Source organism: Gopherus evgoodei, chromosome 2, assembly GCF_007399415.2.
Source record: "Gopherus evgoodei ecotype Sinaloan lineage chromosome 2, rGopEvg1_v1.p, whole genome shotgun sequence".
Taxonomy (NCBI): Eukaryota; Metazoa; Chordata; order Testudines; family Testudinidae; genus Gopherus; species Gopherus evgoodei.
This window is the reverse complement of record NC_044323.1, coordinates 10,522,652-10,544,153: the sequence shown is the minus strand read 5'-3', so window position 1 is coordinate 10,544,153 and position 21,502 is coordinate 10,522,652. Positions and strand designations below refer to the sequence as shown.

Below are 21,502 nucleotides of genomic sequence, written 5' to 3'. Positions count from 1 at the left end.
ATAAAATACAAGCTTTCGCCTCTTCAATGGAGAAATGAGTTTCCAGTGTATATTTTGAGTTGTACTGGGCATGTAAAAACTCTTCAGTTGAGGCTTTGTCATAAATACAGTAAATCATCTGGGTTTTCTTCCTTTCAGGCAGCAGTAGCTCCAGCAAAGGAGCCATGCTGTCATTCTGCAGCAAGAACCAGTTGTGTATTGCAATTGATATGGCTACCAAATTTGTTAAGCACCAACAACGTGCTTGGTGTTCATATAAGATACCTAGATAAAGCCAGTCCCTATCCAGGAAGTTTACAATAGGGTAAAAACAATAACAAATTGGCAGGATGAGGGGGAGGGGAGAGTTAAATGTTTACTTTAAACAATTATGTTATTTATCTTGCTTGCTACCATTTGATAAAGGTTCTTGATAGAACTGAATGAGCAATTCCCACTTTAACAAGAAATCTACAATGCTAAAATTCTCTTAAATACAAAAGCCTGGTAAATTAAATAGGTTTCTCTATCATAAGGTAAAACATGCAAAACTGAACTGGTTTAATGCCTTCTGTGTTTTACTGGTTAACATATTATTTTAATTAGATTAACAGTGATATTAAAGGGCAAAAGTGCAGTGAGCCTATACATATACACAGTGAAAGAGAAAGATATGGAAACACCAGTTTGAACTTCATAATGTAAAAATTAAAAGCAGTTAGTAAGAAAAGAGAAGGGACATTGCATCATAAAGACTTAAACAAGGGGTGGGCAAACTTTTTGGCCTAAGGCCACATCGTGGTTCCAAAAGTGTATGGAGAGCAGGTGTAGTGTATTAAATTGCTCACCACAGGAATGTGTTACTGGGGATCCTGGGGGACAGTCAGGGGACCGGGAACAGGTGCAGTTGGATAGGCATGGGAGTCCCGGGTGGGGGGGCCTGTAAGGGGGCAGGGGTGTGGAGGGGTCAGGGCAGTCAGGGGACAGGGAGTGGGGGGGATTGGATGGGATGGGGTCCTGGGGGGGGGATGTTAGGGGTGGGGGGGTCCCGGGAAGGGGCAGTCAGGGGACAAAGAGCAGCAGGGGGGTTGGATGGGTCAGGAGTTCTGAGGGGGGCAGTCGGGGGTGGGAAATGAGAGGGGGCAGGGGCCAGGCTGTTTGGGGAGGGCAGTGCTTCGGGCAGGCAGGGCTGCGCACTCCGGTGGATCAAAGCAAATTCAATATAACACAGTTTCACCTGTAACACGGTAAGATTTTTTGGCTCCCAGGGACAGCATTATATCGAGGTAGAGGTGTACATGGACCTCAAACCAGTTTGCTGGATTAGATTATTATTCTTATTAAATCAGAACTAAACTTTACTTTTGCCACCTGCGCAGACTCTCAGTACATTCACACTTGGAAGTGGAGGACAATTTGTAAACTGGTTTTATTTTGATGCCCTATTTTTAAATATTACCGTGGCAAGCACCTGACCCTACTTAAAATCAAATAACTAACATCAGGAATTAAGTGTACAATAGATTATATTAGAAATAGGTTTATTAAACTGTTGCTCTCTTTTCCCAGGTAACTGCACTATAGTTTCTTGGACTTCAATAGGAGTGTGACAAATAAGTCTCTCTCCCCTTTTACGATAACCATTAGTTTTTCTTTAAAAGCTGGACTCACTCAGAGATACTTTGACTAGGGTTTACCTTCCAAATGCAACTTTTACAACACAGAGGTAAGAAGTGCAGCTTCACAAACTCAGTCATTCATAATGCACCTTTTAACAATTTGCTTCCCTTCTGTTGACCCAAGAAACCATACACAACCAAGTGTGGCAACAGTGGGAGAAGCACTCTATTAATTTAAGTTTATTCCTTTGCTTCTGGTCTTCAGGACAGTAAATCAGTTAAGGCCAAACAAAAGAAATAGAAAATAGCAAGGCACATTACTCATCACCTGTTTGTAAACATTCAAGCTCTAAATTCTTTAGCTTTATATCATCCGCCTCCCTTAGGTACACAACAGCTCCAAATATGTGAGAATTCCCTTCTCAGTGTACTGAAACCATCTACAGTAGAACCTCAAAGATACAAACACCAGAGTTACTGACCAGTCAACCTGACACCATGTGAAAATGGAAGTAACCAGACAGCAGCAAAGACACCCCACCTCCCAAAAAAGTGGGGGGTGTCAAGTACTGCACTGTGCCTGCATTGCCTCTTATAGGTAGGCACACCTGGGCTGCTTGTCCCCACCCCCATGGCAGCCACAGCAGAGCAGGAGCAGTGCTGGGGTCTGCAGCTTTCACTGCCACCCACCCCCTCTGCTTAGAGGGGAACACACACCCTTCCCCATTTCTCTCTCTCACACACACACACACACACACACACACACACCCTCCCTGTCTGTCAGGAGGAGGACAAGCTTGCAAACTCATGCCATGGCTGAGTAGGGAGCTCTGCTGCTGCTGGTGCTTTGTTTAGAGTTAGAACATTTCAGAGTTACAGACACCCTCCATTCCTGAGGTGTCTGTAATTCTGAGGTTCTACTGTATCCACAGATGAGAAGTTCTGTGCCTTATCAGTGCCTTTTCTTTTTAACAGTCACAACACAACAAAGAATCCCCCATCTCCACTCACTAGGTTACAAAAGTGTTTCCTCCTGTGGACTATGATTATGAAATCCAACCCAGGCATTTAAACTGTGGGTACCTGCAATATAAAATGTTCTCCTTTATACTAAGGCAGCCATAGAAAAAGCAGAAAGCCTACAAGGAGTGGAAGATAGGAGGGATCAGCAAGGAAAGCTACCTTATTGAGGTCAGAATGTCTAGGGATAAAGTGAGAAAGGCCAAAACCCATGTGGAGTTGGACATTGCAAAGGGAAATAAAACCAATAGTAAAAGGTTCCATAGCCATATAAATAAGAAGAAAACAAAGAAAGAAGTGGGACCACGAAACACTGAGGATGGAGTGGAGGTTAAGGATAATCTAGGCATGGCCCAATATCGAAACAAATACCTTGCCTCAGTCTTTAACAAGGCTAATGAGGAGCTTAGGGATAATGGAAGGATGACAAATGGGAATGAGGATATGGAGGTAGATATTACCACATCCAAGGTAGAAGCTAAACTTGAACAGCTTAATGGGATGAAATCGGGAGGGCCGAGATAATCTTCATCCAAGAATATTAAAAGAACTGGCACATGAAATTGCAAGCCCATTAGCAAGAATTTTTAATGAATCAGTAAACTTAGGGGTTATACCATACGACTGGAGAATTGCTAACAGTTCCTATTTTTAAGAAAGGGAAAAAAAGTGATCGGAGTAACTATAGGCCTGTTAGTTTAACGTCTGTAGTATGCAAGGTCTTGGAAAAAATTTTGAAGGAGAAAGTAGTTAAGGACATTGAGGTCAATGGTAATTGGGACAAAATACAACATGGTTTTACAAAAGGTAGATCATGCCAAACCAACCTGATCTCCTTCTTTGAGACAGATTTTTTTAGACAAAAGGAAACGCAGTGGATCTAATTTACCTCGATTTCAGTAAGGCATTTGTTATGGTTCCACATGGGGAATTAGTGAAACTGGAAAAGATGGGGATCGATATGAAAATTGAAAGGTGGATAAGAAACTGGTTAAAGGGGAGACTACTACGGGTCATACTGAAAGGTGAACTCTCAGGCTGGAAGGAGCTTACTAGTGGAGTTCCTCAGGGATTGGTTTGGGGACCAATCTTATTTAATCTTTTTATTACTGACCTTGGCACAAAAAGTGGGAATGTGCTAATAAAGCTTGTGGATGACATAAAGCTGGGAGGTATTGCTAACACAGAGAAGGACCGGGATATCATACAGGAAGATCTGGATGACCTTGTAAACTGGAGTAATAGTAATAGGATGAAATTTAATAATGAAAAGTGCAAGGTCGTGAATTTAGGGATTAATAACAAGAATTTTAGTTATAAATTGGGGACACATCAGTTGGAAGTAACAGAGGAGGAGAAGGACCTCGGAGTATTGGTTGATCACAGGATGACTATAAGCCGCCAATGTGATATGGCCATTAAAAAAGCTAATGTGGTTTTAGGATGCATCAGGCGAGGTATTTCCAGCAAAGACAAGAAGGTGTTAGTACCGTTATACAAGGCACTGGTGAGACCTCATCTGGAATACTGTGTGCAGTTCTGGTCTCCCATGTTTAAGAAGGATGAATTCAAACTGGAACAGGTACAGAGAAGGGCTACTAGGATGATCTGAGGAATGGAAAACCTGTCTTATGAAAGGAGACTCAAACAGCGTGGCCTGTTTAGCCTACTCAAAAGAAGGTTGAGGGGGGATATGACTGCTCTTTATAAATATATCAGAGGGATAAATATCAGGGAGGGAGAGGAATTATTTAAGCTTAGTACCAATGTGGACACAAGAACAAATGGATATAAACTAGACACTAGGAAGTTTAGACTTGAAATTAGACGGTTTCTAACCATTAGAGGAGTGAAGTTCTAGAACAGCCTTCCAAGGGGAGTAGTGGGAGCAAAAGTCTTCTGGCTTTAAGACTAAGCTTGATAAGTTTATGGAGGGGATGGTATGATGGGATAGCCTAATTTTGGCAATTAATTCATCTTTGATTATTAGCAGGTAAATAGGCCCAATGGTCTGTGATGGGATGTTAGATGGGGTGGGATCTGAGTTACTACAGAGAATTCTTCCCTGGGTGCTGGCTGGTGAGTTTTGCCCACATGCTCAAGGTTTAACTGATCATCATGTTTGGGGTCGAGAAGGAATTTCCCTCCAGGAAAGATTGGCAGAGGCCCTGGAGGTTTTTTGCCTTCCTCTGCAGCATGGGGCACGGGTCACTTGCTGGAGGATTCTCTGCACCTTGAGGTCTTTAAACCACAATTTGAGGACTTCAGTAACTCAGGTTAGGGGTTTGTTACAGGAGTGGGTGAGTGAGATTCTGTGACCTGCGTTGTGCAGAAGGTCAGACTGGATGACCATAATGGTCCCTTCTGACCTTAAGTCTATGAATCTATGAATCTAACCTACAGTAAAAATGAATTTCTTGTACACAAACTCACTGATAAAGGTTGGTTGAAACAGAAATACAGTTTGAAATCAGTTCTTTTATGTTTCCTTTGCAGGGCTTCTGTGGCAGCAAGCAGGTAGTTGACCTGAACTGGAACAAGGCACTGTCACTCTAAGTGAAGCAGCATCACATTATGACATGGCACTCCAGGCCTTCTCATGCCTCCCTAGTTCAGTTTCTTCTCTTTTTTATGCCACCTGGGCACCTGCCACTGGATTTTCTCCTCATCACTAATTCAGATGCCTGGTTATGTGTGTGAGGTTCTTAGTACATGCTACAGAACCACTTCTAATTTCTGGATAAGGCTTACCCGTTTCCTGCCTGCACACACACACACTTCCTCCAACAGTGGCTCAATGTTTTTCTAACCAAGGTTTCTGAGTGCTTCGCGGGGAGGGGGTTGGGGGAGAGGAGGCATTCCCCTATAGAAGATGCTTTCTGAAAAGTTGCCACCAGGTGTTAGGGTGACCAGCTGTCCAGTTTCAATCAGAACATCCGGTTGAAAGGGGACTCAGGCAGCTCTGGTCAGCACTGCCGACTGGGCCGTTAAAGGTCTGGTCAGTGGTGCTGCGGTGCTAAGGCAGGCTAGTCCCTATCTGCCCTGGCACCGTGCTGTGCTCCGGAAGTGGCCAGCAGGTTCTGCTCCTAGGTGGGGGGAGAAGCAGAGGGCCAAGGGGCTCTGCGTGCTGCTCCTGCCCCAAGCACTGGTTCCCGGCCAATGGGAGCTGGGGGGAGGGGTGCCTGCGATGGGCAAGAGCAAACCTCCTGCCCTCCTTGCTGACTAGTGTCAGATTCGCTGGCCACTTCCGAGGCATGCACAAAGCGGTGTCAAGACAGGCAAGCAGTCTGCCTTAGCCCCCCTGCTGCACCGCTGACCAGGAGCACCAAGATAAGCCCCAACCCCCTGCCCTGATCTCCCCCAAACCCAGAGTCCCCTCCTGCACGCTAAAGCTCTCATCCCTGGCTCCAACCCAGAGCTTGCACTCGCAGCCCAGATCCCCTCCCACACCCCTCCCTGCACCCCAACCCCTTGCCTCAACCCACAGCCCCCTCCTGCATCCCAAACCCCTCATCCCCAGCCCCCCTCCCAGCCTGCAACTCCAGCCTGAGCCCTCAACCCCTCCTTCATCCGAAGTGCCTGCCCCAGCCCAGTGAAAGTGAGAGAGGGTAGGGGAGAGCAAGCCACCAAGGGAGGGGGGAATATGGGGGTGGGGCCTCATGGAAGGGACAGGGCTAGGGTATTCAATTTTGTGCCATTAGAAAGTTGGCAACCCTATCAGGTGTTGGTAGCAACTGCAAGTGTGTTGGTAATCCTCAACTACAAAATCCCTTGGTCTACTTCACAGGAACCTTTTCTCCATTTGACAGTGCAGTTCTTTCCTCCTCTGCCTCCTGACGTTCTCATTTAGTGTGTTATTTTCTTTGCTTCATTAGTTACTGGACTTGAATCGCAATGCTACATGCTTATTTGTGGCTTGGCTTTTTTCTGTTATAGGATGTCTTCAGTTCAAGTCTCTAGACTGACTGACTCCTGGCTTTTCTCTCAGACTTACATACTGTCTTCAGGGCAGGCAAAAAAAACCATTTCTTTCATATCTGTACTTCTTGAGCTGCATATGTTTTGCTAATTACCACTTTATTCTGGTAACTGTTTAAAGGAATATCATCACTTTTTATTAACCTTTGCTTGGACATTAACATTTAAAAGGTATTTCCAGGCTTTAGGCAAGGTCTTACAATACTGCATATATTTGTCAGTTTTAGTTTAGAACTGTTACAGGTGGCATAACCCAAATTAAGTGCAACTGTTTTAGAGTATATTTACAGATAAGTTTTCTCTGTCCTATGAAAGTATCAGTTGTGAAGAATAAAATATTTGTAAACAGAAGAGCAAGCTTTATTGTAATGCAGAAATAGGACCATATATAAGTTTTAAAAACATTAGTTTCAGAATTTTGGAATCTTCATGCAATAGCAGAACACTCTGACCAAGACAATTCAAGCACCGGTAATCTTCATTTCACTGGGTATGCATTTCCTATTAACAGAAAGGGGAGAAATAATGTGGATTCTTGAGTCTTCACATATCTGGTCCACTTTGCCATGGTTGCCTCCCAGTGCAAGTAATCAAGAATAGGCCAATTAGATTGTACACAGCCTATCCTGGATTACTTGAACCAGGTCACAGCCTTTTCCAGGAGAATAATTGAGGAACTCAGTCCTTTACGAAGAGAAAGTCTGTATTTAAACTTGTTCTCCACTGAAAAAAAATAATCACATACAGTATTCTAAATAAACTTCCAAAACACTTCTTATTTTCACTGGCTAAAAATTATTTTTTTCTTTATTAATATACTGTTAAAACAAGGAACAACCAATAGCCTTGTTCACTACAAAGTATGATAACTTTAGATCAAAGTCCTAGTAAGGAACAAGAACTCAGTCCAAAACCAGGCCAAATCCAACTGCTGCTTGCTGCCTTTTCTGATCCTAAACATTCAAGTGTAAGACATGAATCAAGTTAGGTATGGCAACCTGGATAATGGACAAGGAACTACCTATACTAAGGATCCTTATACTCATCATATGGGGGGAATGGGGCTGTGTCAGTGTCAACAGTTTCTTCTATAGAGAGTGTATAAAGTAAGTTATCAAAAGCTACCATACAGTATTGTCAAGCACACAGAAAATTCCAAAAAGAGCAAGTCCAAACTTCTGAGTCACTTCATTTAAAATGTTATCTACCGTTTACTAGCCAAATGAGTAGAGCCTATTGATGCTCTTGGGTGCTAGAATTTGAACTTTCTAATGCATAGCTTCTCAACCTTGGTGTCACAACCACCTGGTCCTTCCCAAGCTATTAAACCAGAAGTGAGTTACAGGGAGAGATGGTCCTGGTATGGAAAATGTCAAAGCTGCAGTATGGAAAAGGTTGAGAAACAACGATTTATTGTACTGTGTGGGCCCATCTCAAGCCTTGATAAACCTCCTCAAAACGAACTTACTGAAAGGGTGACCAGATGAGATAAAGAAAATATTGGGACAAATATCTGGGGACAGGGGAAGTGTTTGCTGCTGGAGGGGGTGGGGGGGGGGAAGCCGAGGGCTGCCGGCGGAGCGAAATGTCAGAACAAGTTGCGTCCTGACCAAAGATTGGTCACGATGCGGGACAACCACCAAAATATCGGGACGGTCCTGATTTTATTCGGACATCTGGTCACCTACTTAATGAATTTGAACAAATGTTTTGTTGACCTTGATTTCTGATGAATAATTTGGTAGGGCACAAGATTACTTTGATTTGCTCTCTCACTTAGAGGGCCAGAAATTTTGGTGACTAGACACTAGAGAAAAGGACCATGCTATTATCTAGCCAATACAGCATCTGCTTGGATTGGAGTGGTACTCCATTTGTTCCCATAAACGTGCTATGGTCTGTGCCACCAACAGGATAATTAAGCTCTTAGTGTGTCACTTGGAGATTACAATATAAAGAAAACAAAAGCTTGCTAGATGTGTTATATTGCTATACTTTCCAAGAGAATTCAAGGTATTTCATAGCCAAATGCACATTAATACATTATATATTGATATTTAAAGTAAATCAGAAAGAGATAAGTTGTTGTATTTGAAAGACATGCAATGTGCCTCAGATAGGTCACTTCAGAAAATTACAGAGCAGCACAAAAATGCAACTTTGGGTATATCTACACTGCAATTAAACACCTGTGGCTGGCCCGTGACAGCTAACTTGGGCTACAAAATTGCAGTGCAGATGCTTAGACTTGGGCCCTAGCTCTGGGACCCTCAGCGTATGTTTAAACTACAATTAATAATTCACAGCTGGCCCCTGCCAGCTGACTCGGGCTTGCTGGGCTTGGGCTAAGGGGCCGTTTCATTGCAGAGTAGACTTCCACGCTTGCACTGCAGCCTGAGCTCTGGGGACCTCCCACCTCAAAGAGTCCTAGAGCCTGGTCTCCAGCCTGAGCCCAGAAGTCTACCCTGCAGTGAAACAGTCACTTAGCCCAAACCCCGCAAACTTCGCAAACCTGAGTAAGCTTGCAGGGGTCAGCCTCAGGTTTTTAATTGCAATGTAGACATACCCTCTTCCATCATTGGGTCCCCTAGATCAGGCTCCTGACTGAGCCTGAACCTCTACACTGTAGTTTTATAGCCCTGCAGCCAGAGCCCCATGAACCCGAGTCAACTAATGAAGTCCAGCTGTGGGTGTTCAATTGCAGTGTACACATACCCTTTGCTTGTTTACATTGCAAAGGAAAACCAGGAGCACAGCATCTTAGAGCCCAGGGCAACTCACTCGGACTTGTGGGCTCAGGCTGCGGGGCTAAAAGCAGCAGTGTATATGTTCCCATTTAGGCCGGAGCTCAGACTCTCAAGACCCTCTCCCCTTTCCAGGCTCCAGCCCAAGCAGGACCATCTACACTGCTATTTTTAGCGCCATAGCCTGAGCCCAGGCTTTCAGACTTGGTGCTGTGGGTTTTTCTTTGCAGTGCAGATGCTATCTAAAACAGAGCCCTTTAGGGTAAGCTCAGGCACGGTAATATTTTTTCAGACAACCTGCTGCTTTACAAAGCTCTACTGCTTTCTGACAGCAGATTTAACTATTATTTGTGTAACTTTAACATTTCAGAGCTTCTGTCATATTTAAAATAAGTATAAAATACTTCTCAATTGTTCAATGATTTTCTGTTTTAAGGAGTTTATGCATAATACAAGGATGGCAGATTCGGACAAATAACTAAGAAACCACCTGGTGAAATTCTATGGCCTGTGCTATGCAAGAAATCACACTAGATCATAAAAGTCTCTCTCATCCAGCCTTGACATCTATTAATCTGACTCCCCCTCCCAAAATATTACTAGATAGAATGCTAGGGTGTCCCCTTCCACTGCTAGCCCCAATCAAGTTCACCCTCCCCATTGAGGCAAGTAAGTGGCTGCCCCTGCCCCCAGATCTTAAATGCTTTACAATTCATTTTTTAACAATCTGTTAAGAATAGAAGTATTATCACCATCTTACAAATGAAGAAATGGAAATTCACAGTGTTTAAAATTACTTGCCCAATATAACAAGGAAGTCTCTGGAAGGGACAATTACCCTTCACATTATTTATCATACACATGAGAAAAACCTCCACTCTCTGGACGCAGTTTTTCAGAACTGCACATGCATTCACCAGATCTTAGTGCTTAACTGCAGTAAGCTATTGGAGAAGTTGGAAGGTCTGTAGTGAATGAAGATGGGGATTGAACAGGCATCCTTAATTCTTGTATTTCTTCATTTCTGAGTGTTTGATTTTCAAACTTAACATTCTTTTAATGTAGTTTGTGTTTTGGTATGTAATATTAATTGATATAATGGATACATACATATATAGCGCCATCAAATTGTGCAATGTATGAGACTCTGATCTTATTGTTAACCTACTATGTTTCCTCCTATTGTTTGTCACATTCACTCCTGACATCTTGCTTCAAAATTAGCCTGTATACTCTTGGGGCAGCCATTGCGTCTACCTGTGTATTTGTACAGCTCATGGCACAATGAAATTCTAATCCTTATGTGGGCCTCTGGACATGATCACAATGCCAAAAAAAAAAAATCAGAAAATAATAAATATACATACTCCTGTCCCTTGTAAGTGAATGTAGTGCTGATGAAAGATTAATAATCCTAAGAAATGAAGTTCTCCACCACAGAACAGGCATACAATCACTGCTGGCAGAGGGACCACCATTCTAAAGGATATTTCAGTCCTTTAACCATTTAATCTTTGGCCTCTAAGATGTTTAACAAGTGTATCAAGTGGTGACGATTGTGTGGATAATTTTTGCAATGTATACATTTTCATTTCAGGAATCAGACTAAGATTACCACCTTATTTTACAGGATACTGAACAGTCTTCAGATAAGTAGTGACACAACAATATTTGTGCAGGCAATAACTAAACTGATTACTCAAGACTGCTTGCAGTGGTGTTGTAACCATGTTATCTCTACTATCCTGGGACCAAGGTGGGTGAGGTATTATCTTTTATTGGACCAAATTCTGCTGGTGAAAGAGATAACCCCTCTAAATTATACACAGCTAAGAAATGTAATTTCTTATTTTTACAATCTAGCATATAACCCACCCTAACCAACAAAAGATATTTTAACCAACTAGCAGGCTCAATTCATCAGAATATTAGGATCCAAGTTTATAGTACCTAGTGCAGGCTAGTTTTAATAAAAACTGCAATGTTTGAGATTGTCTGGAGGGAGAAATTTATGACTATTATTTATGTGGGCCAAGATATTCAAAAGTGATTTTGAGTGCCTCTGTTTTTGGATGCCCAATCTGAGATACTTTTAGAGGGGCCTGATTTTCAGAAAGTACATGTTCACCATGTTTTGAAAATCAATCTCATTTAAGGTGTCTGAAGTAGAAGTCCCAAAAACCGAGGTACCCAAAATCACTAGACACTTTTGAAAATTTTGTCCATATTATCCTAAACGGACTAGGCACTTGAAAGACATAGAAGACTATAAGGAACCCTGACTTGAAGAGCTTAAAATCTAAATACAGACCAAAGGTGAAGGGTGAGAGGAAGGAATATAAAAGCATGAATGCTTGGCATACAGCTTTAATTCTCTTTTGCATAGTTTAGTGCTTTTATAATTTATAAACTGATTCTGTTGGTCTGTGCTTTTAGGGAATGATAAATGTCTTAGAAATAGGTGTTACCTGGACAGACAATGTTTGTAAATAAGACGTTAGATCACTTCATGCTTGGAGAAGCTTAGAATCCACAAGAGGAGTCAGAAATTGATATCAAAGTCCTGAGGAGAAGATTCTAGAAAAAGTTTTGAAGCAGTTAGAGGGACACTGGCAGTTAGACACAACTATCATTGGGTCATTAACCAGCCTGAGAAGATGAAAACCTCCATTTTGGCAACGGTAAAACTATGTCAAATAACTGAAAAGCATCTATTTTTTTGTATTAAAATATTCCTATATCTCTGACAATCCTTTAAAATTAAGAACTGACAGTAATAAATGATGAATAAAAACTAAAATTGAGGAAATATTCCAACAAGCAGAAACCAAGGTCCAAAACACCAGGGCTACAATATAATGCAGCGTGTCACCCAAAAAGCTCAAAGTGACTTTTTTCTGGAGTTATGATAACTGAACTGTATTAGTGCAATTACAGAACAACACATTTACTCAAAGCAATGCCACATAAAACAAGAATGTGAGTTGCAATCCTGCTTCTTACAAGCTTCAGGTGTGTTGTGAGCAACTGACAAACCAGACAGCTGGTTTATTCTATGTAGAAGTGAGAACATATCCTTTGTACACAATAATTCAGCTTTTATTTTAGCCAAAATTGGCTGTATCACTTCCCTCTGGAATTAGTCATTCCAAAATACTTGCTAAATTTCAGTTTAAGGATATTATTGGTTACTGAATAATGTGCTTAAAGTCAGATTATTTTTAGCTTTTAAAATAAGCAGAAGAGTTATTTATTTAACTAATTTTTGATGTGTAAGTTCCTGTTTGTCAAAACACTGAGCAACTGTATGCAGTACAAAGTAAATATAACATCATTGCTGATAGAATCTGCAGATGACCCAGACTGGCAGAGTATTAAATAAGATGAGGGGACATAGCCATACAGAGCGATCAGGATTGTGCATTAATTCAGCTAAATACAAAGTTATATATCTAGGAACAGAGAATAAGGCCATTCCTACAGAACAGGGAACTATATCCTGGAAAAGAGTGACTCTCAAAAAATCAAGGGGTCAGAGTGCACAAGATATTGGCCTGTGACATACAAGTCCCTTCTGGCCTTAATCTCTAGGAATCTATGAACAAATTAGAGCCCAATTTAACAGCAATGCTTACCTGATGTATGGTTCCATCAATTTCAACAGGAACAATGAAGTCAGCATTACTAATTGGCTAGAAAGAATGACAACAAAGTAAGATAATATTTTCAAAAAACAAATGTAAATACCATTACGGGGGAGCTTTTCAAAGGCACCAACAGCAGTTAGGTTCCTAATTTCCACCAAAACTCCAAATACGAGCCTTTGGAGATCTCTCCCCCACAGTGAATATAAAAAGCTGGAAAAATTGCTTATTTTGATATTGAAAAGTAAAAATTTCATAGAGCATAATTTAATAATACACTTCACAGCAATTTTTCTACATACCTAAACTAAGATTTTGCATAGGGCCTAGGATTGTTTTATATAAGGATGGTGAGAGAATGCAACGTATGTCCCGGATTCAATAGTTCGATTTTAATATTTGTTTCTATTGTCTCATGATGGGGATTTGTCATTACACTACTGAACTACCATTTCTGATGATGCTTTCCCTCTCATTCTAAAACACTCTTCCCTTCCCTCCTCCTTCAGGTGTTCACTCTGCTCAAATATGCTGAGGAAGTAAACAGGGAAAATGAGAAATATTCCCTCAGGAAGCTGTCTTCAAAATGGAGTGCACCTCCCCCCCCCTTATCTCTAGTTGCTGCTAAGCAAAAGCATCTGCAGCTATTTCATTGCAAAATTACTGTTATGTATTTTAAAGTATATTAATGCCTTTTATGTAAAGTCTTTCATATTGAAGGACCTCAACATATTTTTATGCTGTCACACACAACCTCCCCACTTAAAAGTAGCCAACTCCAGGGGTAGAATACTTGTGAAACAGAGCACACGATCACAGAGCATTTTAGTGAAGAATACCACAACTAAAGGAAACTGCAGGAGGAATTTAAGTAATTAGAATTCAATTATTCAAACAGGTAGTTGGCTTGGACATACAGAAGTTGTTAACTCAGCCCTTGTGAAAATTATCATGAGTTCTTTAGTGACTAGAAGCAGGCAAGGGCCTCATCTCAGATGAAAGGCAGCACAAAGCTCCCCAGTACCACTGAGATGCACTGGAAAGAGTGCCAGGTACAGAATAACCACAGTCACTTACTTTAGCATTTGTTTTTTCCCTTACAGACTCCCATTGTCAACTCTGAAAATGAATGCAAGAGAGCACGAAACCTTTTCAGTAACCTCTGAAAAACCTCTGCTCTGGACAAAGGATTTTGGTGATGTCAATTGTTGAAGAGATGATACACTCTTTCAAATGATTTTAAATTAATTGGCTAGAATAACCTGAAGAAATATACATTTTATTTTCACTAAGGACCCACAGAACTCACAATTTAGGGAGCATTCAGTTAATACTGATTTTTCACATTGTGGATTGATACTGATTCCCTGCTACTTTTGTGGATGCCATGCATCCATTCTTGAATATTCTTCATCCCACCCGCCCCTCCCACTTGCTACTTTGGCCTCCCTCTGTAAATAATTTAATAGCTGTACAAAAAATGAGTATTTTTTCCTTCAAGAGCCCAAATGAGCTTCTACCTTGATAGAACACCAAGAAAATTCCCAAGTATAACTTCAGGAGTGACTACAAAAGTCAAGGATTTGGCACTGAAGTCTGTAACAGTTTATAAATCTATACAATCCTACAATTTCAGCCTGACTTTGTATCATGAGTGCATGCATAACCATATATCCATATAAGGTCTTTTTAAAGTCAACCAAGAAAAATTGTTTCCAGATTCAGACCACTAATGAACTATGGTTTACAACATAAGTGTCTGACAACTGAATATTTACTAGGATTAAAATAAAAGATTTATGTTTGTAATGAAAAATATAGTATAACCAAAATTAGAAGTACTACAAAGTTACTGGCACTTGCTCCTGGTAAGGAAACATACTAGTGGTGCTTAAAGATCTTCCTATAAAGCAAGATGTTTTATAATGCCTCAGATTTGCAGAACATGAAGGATGATCTTATTTCTGAGCCAATTTGAAACGGACACTGCTCCTGTTCTAATGCTATATCCTACATGAACAATACACACACTCCAGGACAGAAATTTTTAAAGCTCTTCAAAATGTGCTTCAAAATGACTGACTCACCAGCAATAGTCGTACACCACCCACCTTCCTGTAATGGAGGCTGAATACTTAATGTGCTGACTAGAGTAGAGATGGTGACAAAACTTATTTACTTAACCCCACGACATTGGGAGCAATCTTTTCTGGCGCAGAACACAGTTTTTACTGGCACCAAGGATTTATTAATATAATATTCACAATCTCTTCTAGCAGAATTATACACCCACCTAGCATACAGAGGCCATGAAATTCCATTTTCCACAGCTATGATTTCTAGACTCAACTGCAGGAGAATTTACAGTTCAGAAAGTCAGTTTTTCAGGACAGCAAGTTCTACATATGTTAAATACTGAACCCTGCTGGAATATTTAGCTACTGAAGTGACAGGACTGAGTCATCATTCAGTTAATCACTTGTTTCTTGTTCCTTTCTCTTGCAACAAGAAGTATTCATTACTTTATCATTGGTCATTCTATCCGCCTTGTCCCCCACCACAACCAAAAAGAACAGGAAAATAATTGTAGGGACTGGACGATGGAACAGCTCCCAAAGGAGGCAGTGTATTTGTCGTCTCTGGAGAGAGAGAAAGATTACACAACAGGTTTATCCGGAATGACAAACTAACTTTGAAAATTTTCTTGCAACAATGCATAGTGATGGAGAGGACTGAAAAGGCTCCTATCAAGGTCTATCCATTGTGTGGGGGGGAACAAAAAAAAACACATTCTAATAAGGAAATGGTCTATCGGGGCACCTTTTTTCTATGAAGAGCGGTCTATATGGAATCAAGAAAACGATTCAATTACCAAAACATTCATGAGTGGCTTGTAAAACTAGTTAATATATTAAGAAGATTACTGTCTATATCATGTTCACTAATATTCATATGATCAAGTAGCAAAGACCACTTGAGAGTATATTTACCTTAAATGAACTGTGTACTAATGTTTCATCTAAATCAATGACCACGCATTTCTTCCCGTAGTCCAGTACAGTTAGTTCTGGCAGGAGGTATTTAGCCGGTGGCTAAAGAAAAAAACAGCACAATGAAAAATGTAAATTTCTGCACATTAACCAGAGATGCACACTCTCAGCACTACTCACTAGCAGTTAGCAACAGGAAGTCACATAGGTATAAGTCATAAAGTTGAATAGTTTTTTTCCTGTCAGTTTACAATACACAGCTGGAAATGAAAGCTCTCATGCAATACACAAAATGCTTTCTGTATTTTTATTTATTGAATGAATATCAAATGCTTTGCAGATGAATTTAAGCAACATAGATGAACGTAGCAAAACAATTTTGGTAGCTAAAGTCAGTGGTAGAAATAGGACACAATTAGTAAGACTCACAATTAGTAAGATTCTTTACTGGCCTGCTTTCTCATGCCTCAGAATGTGGGCTAGACAGCTGCAGTCTCATCTTGCTCTCCATTTCAGAGTCCAAAGCAGCAACTGGAAGCGTAAACTTCTAGCCACAACATGCAAGGATGACTGTGAAACTTACATAAATCAATGCTTCCATTTGCCACAATGTACACTGAGATGAAGTAACTGAATGGCAAGCCCCAATTCTGAAGTCAAATGAGATTACAGTGACGGTCATTTCCAGAACGGGGCTCTGAACTGCTTCTAGTCAAGTGTTGAATTAATGCTTTTGCATCAGTGCTTTTACATGTTCAGAATCAGAAGAATAAAAATGCAGTAAATGAAAGTTCCATCAAACTTAGCTCTGTTATAGCCAGTGCCTATTACAAAGGTGGGGCTCAAAATATAATGGGAGCTCCACAAACTTCCTCCTGCAGCAGTCTATAAATGTTCCCCAAGATATTGCACCACAGACTTCAGCTGGGGGAGGACAAGGTAGAGTGGGCACAGTTTTTGGGCCTACTGCCTGACCTAGCATCCTGAGTTGCAACATTTATTGTATTCTTCTTTGACTTTGGTGCCAGGTGTCATTTACCACAGCAGCACTATGAAGGAACTGGAAGGGGAGGATGCATCTTTTGGATGCTTAAAGAAGCTGAGATATTGCTACGCTGCCACACTCTTAAGGGTGTTTTAATGTTTAAATAAATGGATTAGTTCTGAAAGGGAGGGAAAATTGGGGTTGGGTATAAAGTGAGATGTTCAATACGGAAAGGAAATTAAATATTTTAATGGTTTAAAGCCTATAGGTAGGGAATTAAAACAATACTGAAATCACAATAGGATGGGGGGGGGGAAATGCCACCAGCCCCAGTGTTTTAACTTTCCTCTCCTTTTGCATATACTTCGTCTATCTAGATTAGGGGTCGGCAACCTTTCAGAAGTGGTGTGCACGTCTTCATTTATTCAATCTAATTTAAGATTTTGTGTGCCAGTATTACATTTTAATGTTTTTAGAAGGTCTCTTTCTATAAGTCTATAATATATAATTAAACTATTTTTGTATGTAAAGTAAATAAGGTTTTTTTAATGTTTAAGAAGCTTCATTTAAAATTAAATTAAATGCAGAGCCCCCCAGACCAGTGGCCAGGAACCGGATAGTGTGAGTGCCACTGAAAATCAGCTCGCATGCCACCTTCGGCACGCATGCCACAGGTTGCCTACCCCTGATCTAGATTTTAAGTTTATGAGACAGGGACAGTCTTTTTGTTCATGTTGGTACAGCACCTAGCACAATGAGATTCTGGTCTATTACTAGGGCTCCAAAGCTCTCTGGCAATATTAAGTAAATAATGGGACTTTAGGTCAATCTTAACAAAAATAAATAGTCTTTTATGGAGGTAGCCTCAGAGACCTGCGAAGCCACCATACTGCACACTATTTGAATGAGATTACATCTGTGTGCACTATAATAAAAAGAGTCAAGTATTCTGTATGAATCATTGCTTTATTTCTGGTGTTTGCCAGAGTGCGACAAAATATTTTCCATCATTTTAAAAATAATATTGTTTATAATCATCAATTAGAAATATGAAAAATAATTCTATTTTCTTACCACATTTTATTTCTATCAGAGCATTTCTCAAATATGTAGTAAAAAGCTTCCCAAGCTCACAAAGAGCCCACACTGAATTTACCAATGGACAAATGAAAAATAATTCCCAAGCTAGGCTATGCAATTTTAAGTCATGAAGTCAAACACTTAAGTGCAACCTCCATAAGAAGCTCAAATTTGGAAAAATATGTGCAAATTCTCCCCAGTAAATTTTAGTTTTAATTCATTAACTAAGTGTTCTTAAAATACTTTTCAGATTTAAACAACATGACAATCTTCAGCTACTTTATGTATCCTGGGTAGGATTTCCAAAAGTCCTCAGTGTTGATCTAACTCTGATTGTATGGAAGTCAATGACAGTTTCTTGATATATCAAAATTGAAAACCACTTAATCATCTACTAATCTCTTATTTTCTTTGTAATTCTATCTGATCTTTAGATTAGTGTTGAGTGAAACCATGATAAAGAATTGTATTGCAGTTGATAAGGCCTGCACAGCATGTGGGCTGTCAGACTAGATGTTCTCCTTGTGTTTGAAGATTGTCAGATCCGATTTAGGACAGTTAAGCATATAGTAAAACATTGCTTTACTGCTGGGGATATATTTATTATTTGTATTACAGAAACACCCAGAGGCTAAGCCAAGGGCCAAGGTTACTAGGCCCTGTACAAACAGAGAACACAGTCCTTACTCCAAACAGCTTACAATCTAAATAGACAAGACTGGGAAGGAAAAAGTATTATCCCCATTTTACAAATGAGAATCTGAGGCACAGAGATTTAGTATCTTAGTTACAAGACCATCCTGCCTCTCAAAAGTAGTACATTTTTTCATTTTAAGGAATGTTAGTATATTTTTTTCATTTAACAGTAGCACTATGGGTCTAAGCAGTTCAAAATGCATCACTACAGGACTGGAAGGGACCTCAAGAGGTCATCTAATCCAGTCCCCTGCACTCATAGCAGGACTAAGTATTATCTAGACCATCCCTGACAGGAGTTTGCCTAACCTGCTCTTAAAAATCTCCGATGGAGATTTCACAACCTCCCTGAACAATTTATTCCAGTGCTTAATCACCCTGACAGTTAGGAAGTTTTTCCTGATGTCCAACCAAAACCTCCCTTGCTGCAATTTGAGCCCACTGCTTCTTGTCCCATTCTCAGTGGTTAAGAACAACAATTTTTCTCCCTTCTCCTTGTAACAATCTTGGTTACGAGGTTACATGGTAACTAACTACATAGCAATTTCTTCTGCTACATGACGAGTGATTTTACCAACAGTGTAAAGGATCCAAAAGCACCATTAAGATATAAATAACATGATGCCACCATCAAGTGTTCCATTATACACGAAACAGGATCTAACTTTTAAATATTTTTTTAAGATAGGTAGATAGCGCTGTCAGTCAGTCTGTCTACCTATCTATCTATCTATCTATCTATCGAGTACCACCAGGAAAAAAAATCATGAAAAGAATGCACTGTGTCTGTTTTTTTCAAAATTAAATATCTTAGGAAAAATATATGCTAATAGCATTCTCTGATCCTTAGTAATGAGTAGTACTGAATGAATATATTATTCAGGTGGAACTGGAAGAGCTGAGGTAACTAGTGCAGACTAAAAACAAATCAGGGATTGTTACAAAGACTGACATTGCTATGTATGGCACATTAATGGTATGATAAAAAAATCCAGGACAAGACTGGCTGTACAATATGCATTATCACACAGAACCAATAACTGCTCCCTGGCAGCTGATCAAACCAAAACCAGGAAAGCAATGAACATCTCTGAAAATATTAGACTCAAGGGCCTTAGGCTGAAAGAAGGCAACTGCCTTTGACTCTGGGCCAAGTAGTATTGTATTCCTTTCCTCCATTTGAAGCTTTGCTGTCACCAAGCAGCAGTTATGAAGGGAACTAGTGCATCTCCATCCTTCTCTCTCCATTCAGTATATTCACATACCTGGTTAACATCCAGAAATCTCCTGCTACCTGGAGTTTTGCCTAAACTCAAGATTTGCTACACACAAATCTGAGACTAAGCTTTCCCAAAGTTTGCCTTTATCTAGGGTTTTCCTTGAAGGATTCCCTCTGTCTCAGTCCCTAGTTTCCTTTTCAGAGAAAGACTCCGGCCTCTCCTGTTCCCTGGTTGATGTTAATTGGAACCAACTTGCTAATATGATGCAGCAGTAGATATACTATATCTTCAGAGTTCCAGCATCTGAGTGAATGGTGACTCAACAAAAGTGTTGCATTCTCAGACAGGGTCCTAGGACTTGCCATTTAGGTCCCTGCCACAAGGCATAATTAATCTGATCCTGTCTGAAAAGTAGTATACCTAAGGGGACCCCATGCAAAACACCAAACATTCTCAATAGTTTGCATGTCTGAAGATCAGAAGAAACGAGCAACTGGCTTTTGGTTCCTAGTTCATTAGTTCTTCACATGCAATGCCATTTCTGTGCGGACATCCAGCATGCGAAGGCTCTTCTCTCCTGCAGATCTGAAGGGGCATGAAAAAAGACGGTTACTCACCTTTGTAACTGTTGTTCTTCGAGATGTGTTGCTCACATCCATTCCAGTTAGGTGTGCGCGCCGCGCGTGCACGTTCGTCGGAAACTTTTTACCCTAGCAACTCCAGTGGGCCGGCAGGTCGCCCCCTGGAGTGGCGCCGCCATGGCGCCCAATATATATCCCTGCCGGCCCGCCCGCTCCTCAGTTCCTTCTTGCCGGCTACTCCGACAGTGGGGAAGGAGGGCGGGTGTGGAATGGATGTGAGCAACACATCTCGAAGAACAACAGTTACAAAGGTGAGTAACCGTCTTTTCTTCTTCGAGTGATTGCTCACATCCATTCCAGTTAGGTGACTCCCAAGCCATACCTAGGCGGTGGGGTCGGAGTGAGAAGTCGCGGCACGGAGCACTGCAGTTCCGAAGTCCGCATCCTCCCTCGACTGCTGGACCAGGGCGTAGTGGGAAGCAAAGGTGTGGACCGATGACCAGGTCGCTGCCCGACAGATTTCCTGGATGGGCACGCGGGCGAGGAAAGCCAGCGACGACGCCTGCGCCCTGGTAGAATGCGCAGTCACACGGCCCGTAGGGACATGGGCCAAGTCATAACAGGTCCTGATACAGGACGTAACCCAAGAGGATACCCTCTGGGAGGAGATAGGAAGCCCTTTCATACGATCTGCTACCGCCACGAAAAGCTGGGGGGATTTTCGGAAGGGCTTAGTCCTCTCTATGTAGAACGCGAGAGCCCTACGGACATCCAGCGAGTGGAGCTGCTGCTCCCTGCCTGAGGAGTGAGGTTTTGGGAAAAAAACCGGAAGGAAAATCTCTTGGTTGACGTGGAAGGCTGAGACCACCTTGGGCAGAAAAGCAGGGTGTGGTCTCAGCTGCACCTTGTCCTTGTGGAAGACCGTATATGGGGGGTCTACCACAAGAGCTCGGAGCTCCGACACCC

General features: G+C 41.2%; 1 protein-coding gene across 1 annotated transcript in view; it reads right to left on the bottom strand.

Moving 5' to 3' along the window:
* The window catches only part of CTDSPL (CTD small phosphatase like), a 129,740-nt gene that overhangs the window by 9,575 nt on the left and 98,663 nt on the right, over nucleotides 1–21,502 (bottom strand). The window contains exons 4-5 of the mRNA XM_030549979.1: nucleotides 15,975–16,076; nucleotides 12,976–13,032 (exon numbers count right to left, since the gene is read on the bottom strand). Coding sequence (XP_030405839.1) covers nucleotides 12,976–13,032; nucleotides 15,975–16,076 — 159 coding nt within the window. The remainder of the gene's footprint in view (nucleotides 1–12,975; nucleotides 13,033–15,974; nucleotides 16,077–21,502) is intronic.